The sequence below is a fragment of the Abramis brama genome, assembly GCF_963993115.1.
Source record: "Abramis brama genome assembly, chromosome: 18".
NCBI classification, from domain to species: domain Eukaryota; kingdom Metazoa; phylum Chordata; class Actinopteri; order Cypriniformes; family Leuciscidae; genus Abramis; species Abramis brama.
The window spans coordinates 7,466,986-7,477,060 of NC_139980.1; the positions used below are offsets into that span (position 1 = coordinate 7,466,986).

General features: G+C 38.7%; 2 protein-coding genes across 2 annotated transcripts; one reads left to right on the plus strand and one right to left on the minus strand.

Annotated features, from left to right (window-relative positions):
* The first annotated feature begins 202 nt into the window (after positions 1-202).
* zbtb25 (zinc finger and BTB domain containing 25) lies at positions 203-5,530 on the plus strand. Its single transcript, XM_084091044.1, has 3 exons — positions 203-315; positions 1,599-1,777; positions 2,067-5,530. The coding sequence occupies exons 2-3, from the start codon at positions 1,605-1,607 to the stop codon at positions 3,193-3,195; spliced, it is 1,302 nt and encodes a 433-aa protein (XP_083947170.1). The 5' UTR covers positions 203-315; positions 1,599-1,604; the 3' UTR covers positions 3,196-5,530.
* Positions 5,190-8,944, minus strand: LOC311068540 (uncharacterized protein). Its single transcript, XM_084091043.1, has 2 exons — positions 8,833-8,944; positions 5,190-8,277 (listed from the first exon to the last, which is right to left on the minus strand). The coding sequence occupies exon 2, from the start codon at positions 8,156-8,158 to the stop codon at positions 6,749-6,751; it is 1,410 nt and encodes a 469-aa protein (XP_083947169.1). The 5' UTR covers positions 8,159-8,277; positions 8,833-8,944; the 3' UTR covers positions 5,190-6,748.
* Between the last annotated feature and the right edge of the window lie 1,131 nt (positions 8,945-10,075).

Below are 10,075 nucleotides of genomic sequence, written 5' to 3' on the forward strand. Positions count from 1 at the left end.
TTCAAATGTTTATTCTTTACGCATTTTCGTTTAGCGAGCTCACCACACTAGACTAGCATTGTCTATAGTTATACCTGGCCTGAGTGATCTTTCGACATAAAAGAACAAAAATGTAACGAACGAGCATTTAAATACAAGCATATAGCGTCTGCTTTATGTTTTCACTATGCGTGCGTCTGGATCAGTTAATGTACAGTACGGTCACGTGACGGATAACAAGCTAAGCCGTCAATCGCATGAAGAACCGCGAGACCATAAGATAATTTTCCTGCTGCAACAAACACGAAATTATTATCCGTTTCTCTCTTATAGTTGGTAAGATTGCATTTTTTGACCGCGTGAATGCATTTTGTCTGTGCTTTGGTTAATGCATGTTTTGTTGGCCAAGGTGCATGAAAACGGACACCTTTTCTTCGACAACACTTGATCGGTGTAGACTAGACGTGTAAAAAAACCCATGATTCTATCGCGGGCAAATCTGCTGGGAGTCAGACCATGCATGTTACAGAAGCATGAACTAAATAGCTCCTACACGATATTTTGTGTTATATCCATTCGTTGACATTTTCCTATGCGACGTTTGCTGTTTGAAAACGTCCTTTTGTGCAATGAAATAGGCTATAATAATCACTGTCAGGTATTGTCTGGTCAGGTCTGCATGCAAAGATTTTAAAATGTTGCACTAGTCTGTAACCGTTAAATACAATCCAGTCGTTGCTGCTTATCCTTAGGAATTACGTAGGCTATAATTGATACAATGATTCAAGATGTCATTCTTCGATTAAGTTATAGCTTATATTAAGAAGAACGTGCCGCTTCAGAAGAAAATTCTTCCTATAAAATCCCCAAATAGTAGCCTACCTATAAATTATGTAAGAATGTAATTTACACATGCGTTTCAATGTAAAAAACAAAAAAGCCAAACCTCTCCAGATGTAAACATCTGGTATGTCTCAAAATTTGTTAAAATAATATGGCCATTTTGATCGATAGAGGTCGCCAGTTACTCAGTAAACTCAGGCTAAGAGACTCTTCATTGCTTGTTTCTGGCACTGGTCTATCATGTATAACTATGCATCTGCGGGACAAGGAAAAAATTGAAAAAGAAATATAGTTTAAAAGTATGTGCTGAGTCCTTTCACATGTAATCTTTGTATTTCTGTTGGAGTCGTGCATTTTGAAAATATTTTTCATGCATTTTTTTATTTTTTTTTACATTTTTCAAATATTTTGTATGATATTCGTTAATATAAAAAAGTTTTCTTAAGGTTGCTGTATTTGACATGACAACCCCCCCCCCCCCCCCCCAGCTTTTCATAAAAAATCAAAATAAGTGATAAAAAAAAAATTGACTTAAAAATTGACTTGACTTTTTTATATTTGTAAAGACATGAGACAGAAAATAGATGTAAAATATTACTCAGTAAATACAAAAGATACAACATTTATGTTGCTAGAAATGTTGACTAAATACACTATATTAATATAGGTAAAAGCCATTATTACTGATCCCATCATAACAGTAGGCTATTCAAGTTATGCATAGGGATTTATTTGGTTGAAATCTGTCTTCTACATATGTCTGTTCTATGTAACAGGTTGAGATGGACGTGTCTGGTCATAGTCTGTTCCTCCTGCAGCAGCTGAACGTCCAAAGGGAGTTTGGCTTTCTGTGTGATTGCACTGTTGCCATTGGCAATGTATACTTCAAGGCTCATCGTGCAGTCCTCGCTGCCTTCTCAAACTACTTCAAAATGATCTTTATCCACCAGTCCAGGTTAACTAAAGCTCTAAAACTACCACTTTTTGAAACTACCACCTGTTGACTTTATCTTGAACTGTACCAACATAACAGTACTGAATTGAAGGGTCACCCATCATGCTTAATAGTCTGATAATCAAATAAGAATGTGGAGGAAGTCAAGATAACTTGATTGATAAACAATAAAAGTTGTTGCATGTTAATAATAATATTAAATATAGACCAAATGACAATTATTAAACAATTAGTAGAAAATGAATACATTGCTTATTGTGTTTTTAATTGACTGTCTTGCTTTTTTCAGTGAGTGCATCAAGATCCAGCCCACAGATATCCAACCAGATGTCTTCAGCTACCTGTTACACATCATGTACACAGGCATGGGTCCAAAACAACCTGTAGACCAGGGCAGACTTCAGGAAGGCATCAAGTTCCTCCATGCATACCAGCTCTGCCGTAAAACAGGCGAGGGTGGCCCCGATGCATCCTCTGACCCCATCCGTATGTCCAATCTGTATGGCATCCAAATCTCTTCGCAGCTAGCCAGTAAAGAGAACTCAGGCCTGAAGGCTGGTGGTTCACGGGACCCTGAGGACAGCTGCTCCAGCACTAGGGCTGATCGCACACATGGCCGTTTAGCTCTCGCTGTAGGGCTGGAGGGCATCGCATCTGAGCGACAGCCTCAAAGCTTCCGTGCCGCGTCCTCGGTGGCCTCGGGGGATGAATCTGACATTTCGGCACGGATCAAACAGGAACGGGTAGAGGAGGAAGAACAACAGGACGGCGACAAGGAGCTTTGCTCTCTCTCCCCAGCCCAGGTGAGCCCCTGTCAAGCCAGTCTATTCAAAGATGGCCCTCTAGCGCTTTTGTGCCCCCGGTGTGGTGAACGATGTCTGTCACCCGAAGGCCTACAAGAGCACCTTTTTACCCATACAGCCTGTGCCCTCGAGACTAGCGGTCTGATGGAAGGCCCTTCAGAGGACAAAACTGGGGAGCACACGTCCCTGGAGGAGAGGCGGCTTCATAAGGAGCGCATAGACTCTGGCAGTCTGGAGGAGGCCCTACGGCAGAGCCAGGCCCTGGCAGATGAGCTGGCTGTGGAACTCAGGCGAGGCGGCGGGACCGGACGGAGCGGAAGCCCATTGGGAGCCTTCACGCGAAAGCGCAAGATGGCCTGTGCCGTCTGCAATCTTCGTTTCTCGCAGAAGAGCCAGCTGCAGGAGCACATGTTCTCCCACGTGGGCAAGCCACTGCGATACCATCGCTACAGCCGCTTCTGCGGGCAGCTGCTCCATGGCTGCGAGGGCCAGCCTGATATTACCGCAGCCACGGGAGAGGACGCAGCCAAAGACACTCAGGATAATGGCAGCTCCTGCTACTCACTGGACTCTGAGGTCTCTCAGGAGAGCGTGGACGCAGTGACTGTGGAATGACGTCGTGTTTGACATGTATTCATGTGAACACACAATGTAAGGTAAAGGAACGTTCTGGGTTCAGGACGTTAAGCTCGATCGACAGCTTTTGTGTTATAATTTTGATGACCACAAAAATACATTTCCACCTGTCTCTCCTTTACTCAAAAACAAAAGAGCAAAAATCTGGGTTAGAGTGAGACACTTTGGAAGTGAATTGGGTAAATCGCTAAAATGTTTAAATGAGCACTGTTTCAATAGTACAGCCACAAGACGTAAAATCTTTAGTTTGAAAACAAAATCACTTACTATCCTTTTCTGTGTAAAGTTATACTATATCCAGGCCATTTGTTTTAAAGTCGACAACAACAGGCGCACATGTTGACGAGCGCTTGTGTGGGGTTAAGAAATACCTGCAACCCAAATTAATTTTTTTTTACCAGTCATAACTTCTGGAAAGAAATAGCGCAGACACTGGAGGGATAACATTTTCTAGTATCCTTAGAAAGGCTGTGTTCAGCTTTATATATACTCTAGTGAAAAAAACAATACCAAAATGTATTTAAAATACATTTATTTCACACTTAGTACAAACCATTAACATATTTACTGACATATCACTTGATACTTGCTGATATAAATATTATAATTAAACTTTATTTGGAGTACTTCTTTATTGCACAATGCACATTTCTTAATACTAAGCCTAAAAAATGTGTTTTAATATCACTATTAGTAAGGATAGTATGATCTCTGTATAATAACAGTCTTTAAATGCAAGATATAAAGTGTACTTAAAGTATACTTGCAATGATTCCACTTTAGTACAATCAAATATACTTAAGAATATCTAAAGTTGGACCTGTTTCCAGATAACTGAAGTGTATTAAGTACAAAATTAGTTGTTCCAATTTAGCAGACCATAAGTATATCAATTTAGTAGACCAACAGTACAATTGCAGGGTATTTATATTAAGTATGTGATGTATTTGTAGTATACTTAGCAAAAATACAGTTTGGTATATTTAGTTTTCACTAGGCTATACTTTGTGCTTAATGCTGTAAACCCTAAAACTTTCAAACAACTTTCAAGTTTCATTCCAAGTGCCTTACCATAATGTAGATTTTTGCTTTTTTAAACATGGACAAGTCGGAATTATGGCTTGTGCAAAATGCCATAAATGCTGTCGATTGAGTTTAACTTGTATTGAACACAGAATATTCTCAGACTCAGCACTTCTGTCCTGTCCCAAAAGTGTCTGTCAGTGTTAAAACATAAAATAATTTTGTTTAAAACTTAAGTGTTGATGATTGTAGTGTTGATATATAATGATGTTGCTGACTCTTGGATGACTGAACACTGTTGGATCAATTATATAGTCAAAGAAAGTATTAAATCGACAAGCACATACGCAGGAAATTCAAATATCATTATAAAGTGGCACATCTGACAAATGACCGTAATCGTAATATTTGTTTTTAGAGGCCAGTTTAAGCTAATATAATATGTTATTATTTCTTGTTTATTTTTGGGTTGGGTGGCCTAATGAGTGAAACTGACTGTGCAAAGAGTCTAAATGATTTCTTCCCTAAATCGAATTTCCTACAAAACGGGTTCAGTGCCTTAGAATATATTTTGCCAAACATCTCTGTAAAGAAAAGCACTTAAACTATTGCTCAGCCTGTTGAACCAAATCCAGTTGTTTTTCATTTTCAAGTTAACAGTGAACAGTGCCTATTTGTGCAAAGTTGTCCAAGACTTCTACACAATCAGAATAATCTATCAAATGAATGTGAGCAACTGGTGCTTTTCTAAAAGCTTTTTGATGCTGAAGGACTTTCATGATTATATTGTGTATGAAACAGAGTATAATCCAAGTTTGCTAACAATCTTACTACATAAACTGGGGCAGTGCATAACTAAGATGGGACAATGCCACTGTAAATGTCTAACATAACAATTCTGGACAAAAACAGCAATGGCACATAGTTTCCAGTCACGTTTCAAACACCGAGACATGACAAAACGTTTTATTTAGAATGATTGATCAACTTTAAGACATCACTGATGGTAGACATGGTTTCTTTGTGCTGTATTTGAGCTGTCAAAATCACCACTTTTTGCAGTTATATTAATTGAATACTCAAATTGAGGCTGGTGTACTGTGATGAGTATTTTAAATCAGCAAAACTTGCATTTGTGTTATTTGTGTGACTTGTGTAGTGCATTTAAACAGGCCATTTAGTTTTATTCATCATCAGCACTCAGTGCCATTGTGTGATAATGTGTTTGGTTATTTATTTATTTTTTTTTTTAAATAAATGGCACATTGAATAAACTGTGATTTATAATGCATCTGCTTTGTCATTGGTTTTAATGGTTCACCTCTAAAATGAAGATTCTATCATCACTTACTCATCCTCAAACCCTATTATAATAAACCTCCTGCATGACTTTATTCTATTACTTTTAACACAAAAGCCGCGTTTCCAATGAAATTACCCGGAACAATTCGTCCAGGAACTTTTCCCCCCAGACCTGTTGCTGTCTGCGTGTCAGTACCGTTAATATTAGGCAAATTAGTCCGGCGACGAAGTAGGACTACAGGCGACTTTCCAGTTCCTGCTGGATTCAGCGCCCAAGTCCCACCCCCGAAAGTTCCTGAAATTTGAAAAAGCTACTACCTTTCGAGCAGGGACTTTCTGAGGGGGACATTTTTATCCAGAACTTCATTTAGACCCTGGTCCCTGCGGTCGAAACACCCCGAATACCACCCCAAAGTCCCTATAGTTCCCATGGGGAAAGTTCCTGCGGTGGAAATGCGGCTAAACATTTTGGACCCCATTGACTTTCATTGCATGGACAAAACAATTGAAACATTGTTCAAAATATTTTCTCTTTTGTTTCGCTGATGAAAGAAAGTCATACAGGTGTGCAACAACATGAGGGTGAGTAAATGATGACTGAACTATCCTGAAACTGACCATCTTGTAGTAGCATCTTAGTGCCACAAGAGAGTAGCATGTAGTCACAAAAGCAAACATCTTCCCTGCTGCCAAGCTTGTCATGTATACAGTCACTTATAACATCTAACAACTTCAGTGTAGGCTTCAGTCAGGGCTTCATTTAAATATGAATTGAGCAACCGATACACACACCTGGGTTCTTAGACCAATTATTATCATAAAAACCTTTCCTTTACTTTTACACAACATAAACATATGGCTCAGTGCCTTCTTGGAATCATGTGTGAGATATTCATTGCTATAGAAACTAGACTGCAGTAACATCGGAAATAATATTGCAGTATAAAAAATATGAACAATAAAAGGCAACATTAAATACAAAGTGTAAATAATCATAAAAAGAGGTTAATCATGCAAACAAAATTACAGCATTTAAATCACACAGTGAATACAAACTTTTCCACAATCTGATATCAATCACATTTTCAATGTGTTTATACATGCGTCATCTTACATTTAATGAAATTCCTCTCCTCTTTTATGCAGCTTGTTTATACCATCTCAGAGAAATATTCACTCGCTAAATAAAGAATGTGAATATGTGTGGTTACACATGGTCCAAACTTATCTGATTGTGCTGCTGCTCGACTGTGAGCTGTTCCACAGCGCCACGGATGGCTGCTCGCACCATTGAAATTGCCGTCTGAATCAGTAAGGTCTCATTACATTGGCCATGGTCGTGTTCAGTAGATACATTTAGGTCAGAAGGATGTAGTGTGTTTGTTATTTTTAAATGTTGCCAGGACCCATTCATTGTAAGACCATCAAACTGTGGTGCCTCATACATGTTCTCTTCCTCTGATAAGTATGCATGCTCTATAGTAATCACTGGCCTGCATTTTGTATCATTCTCTATAGTCTCCTTATTTAAGACTAGCAGATCTGATGTTGTGGCCTGAAACTCAGAGTCGAAACTACAGCCACTGCAACATGACAGAGGAACCGCAGAATCCAAAATACCACTAGTTTGTAACACCTGATGATCTTCATTCATACTCGCATCTTGGTCAGGACACATTTCCTGCTCTTCATCCATGTCAGACTCCATATTTATGTTAATGCTCACATCTGCACTGAATGTAAATGTCTCTGGAATGCTTTCTGCTTGTATTTCTTGTTCTTCCTTTTGGTTCTCTTCTTTCTTGATACCGGGAATGTCCATAACAGCTGCAGGGGATTGATTCAGTTGATCAGCTAGGCCTACTTCTTTTTGTGTGGGATTGTGAGCACTACACTCAAACTGATCAATAGGAGGTGCTTTCTTCCTTCTTGGAAAGATGCGATAGATCTTTTTAAATGTCAAATCTTTTGGTGCCGTTATCTCCTGAAGAACCATGCCACCGCCTTGCTCTTTACATCCCCTTCCTAGACTGACATTGGATGTGGCTGATCTCTTAGAAATGGGCCACACTGTGAAGAAAACTCTCTTTTTACTTTTTCCATTAGGAACTTCCTTATTGTTTGCATTACTCAGTTTATTCTCACACACAGAGTTGCACATGTTGTGTTGAGAGTTGTTTTTGTCTGATTCCTTCCTCTTGCCACACCTGAGGAGTGAGGAAAATGTCCTTTTAATGGATGTTTTTGAAGTGCTTCTGGTCATGTCCATTTTACTTTCCATATTTTCATCTTTGCTTTCACTCTCCTCCAGTGTTACACGAATTCCTGAGGTATCTCCTGGAGCATCTGGCTGGGGTACCCTCTCCTCTGAGGCTTTTTGAGGGCTGTGGTGGGTAATAAGTGAGGATTCATGGTCTTTGCCATCACTGTTCTCTTGATCATTATTCTCCACTGTGCCATCACAACATTTTGCTTGTCTTTGCCTCCTCTGTGATTTACCTTCCAATCTCTCCTTTGATTTTGACTTCCCCAGCAAAAGCCTGGGTGGACCCGTGAGTTTTCTCTTTAAGCCCCCCTTCTCCTGACAGTCTGGTAATTCAGTCTCTTGTGTGGACATGGTTAATCAAACAGTAGCCTACAACAGTCAATAATAGTTCTCACTGGCAATATTGGATCAATTACATGAACGGGTGGTTTCTCCACTTAAATATCTGTCTGCTTAAAGATGTGGAAATGCTGCAAACCAACACAAAAACATTGTATTACTGAAGTTAAAGGCTGTATTTCACTTGTTGGTTGAATCATATTCAGTGACTCATTTGTCTTTTTATATATCACGCATTTAAAATGTGTATTAAATGCGTTCAGAGACGACACGGTGCAATGTTTACAGCACAAACAACAAACTCGCATACTGGGTGTGACACCAATGCGAAGTCTCTTTATATGAAAACATCTTAAATAATTCAGGCTAGGCGTTTTGCTAACCGGTTCTAACAGTAAAAGTTAACTATAAAAATATCATTAATGGCAAATAACAACTTTATTTATTCATGTCGCATATAATTTAAAGAGATAAAGATATCTCAGTATAATGTCACAACTCGACGACTAACGTTACTCCGATTAAAAAAGTATTTTTGTTTGTGACAAATGTAAACGGTCATTACTTTTGCATCTTAATCTTTATGATGACAGATATAACTCATGCGAAGAAAAACATGTGCTAACTTAGATTTAAAAAGTGGTACAACAACGTACTCATTATTAATGTTAAATTAAAACACCTACCTCAGGCTACCTGCAAAGTGAAGAGCACGACTTAAACTTGTCACTGTTGTGGCGTTTATAAATCCACTCGCAGAGTCTGTTGATCTGCCGCGCGCAGAGACTTGCGCTGACACTCAGCACAGCAGGTTACACGCCTATCGGTTTCCATAACGACCAGCTGATTGACGCTTTATGTGCGCGTGCCCCTCATCCATCCAATCAACACGGCGGAGGCTCGGCTAATGTGAAGATTGATATCCATCATTCCGACCACATACACAATTTCCTGAAACAATTACTATTTTGCCATTTTTGTCCACACTTAAACGTCGAAAATACACTAAACTGTTTATTTATTCAACTATTTTTGGCCCTTGAAACACTACTTTTAATTGATCTACTAACAATGTCAATGATAGTAGACATTATTTTAACACTTTTTGAATATCTGATAAAATTACAACTTCATTGGAAACGATAAATTAAATATTTTATTCATGTGATAAGTTGATAAGTTGTTTTTCACACATCCAATGTCTTTATTTCATCTGATCAATTTTGTCTCCTTGGTAACCAAGTACCAAGATTTGATTACTTATTTTATGGGCAATGGTCTTGATTAGATGAGATGATTGTAAAACTGAGGGACAGTTTTAATCTCTCTCTCTCTCTCTCTCTCTCTCTCTCTCTCTCTCTCTCTCTCTCTCTCTCTCTCTCTCTCTCTTTTAAATTCAATTAGGTTAATAATGACATTGGCTCACCTTGGACTATATACTGTTAAAAATAGGCAATATTCACTTTATCAGTTCAGTGACCCTCAAATGATCACAAACAAAAATCTTTAATCTGGCATTTAAATGAAACGTGCAGATGGCAGATGAGCAGATGGCACACAGAAATTAATTCTCATTTGGAAGCTCGCTTGATGTTTGCAAAAGACATGTGCAAATATGACCACCGGTTATCTCATTTTCCCAGGGTCTTCTTTATAATTATGTCTGTAGCAGACATTTCCATTTTTTTTTTTAATCATTCAGGCATGTTTTAAACTTTGTTCAGAAGAGGGATTGCCTCTTTTATTCAGGATATATGACATAAATCTTGATATCTCATTCATGAAATGTTATTTCAGACTCAAAGCCACCAATGCTAATACACAGTGACTTGAGGTCCTAGAGGTCTGAGGAAAATACGCCCTTGGAAGCCTGTGTATGCATGTCGGTTTTCCATGAAACCTATAACATTTTAAAACATGAAAACAAGA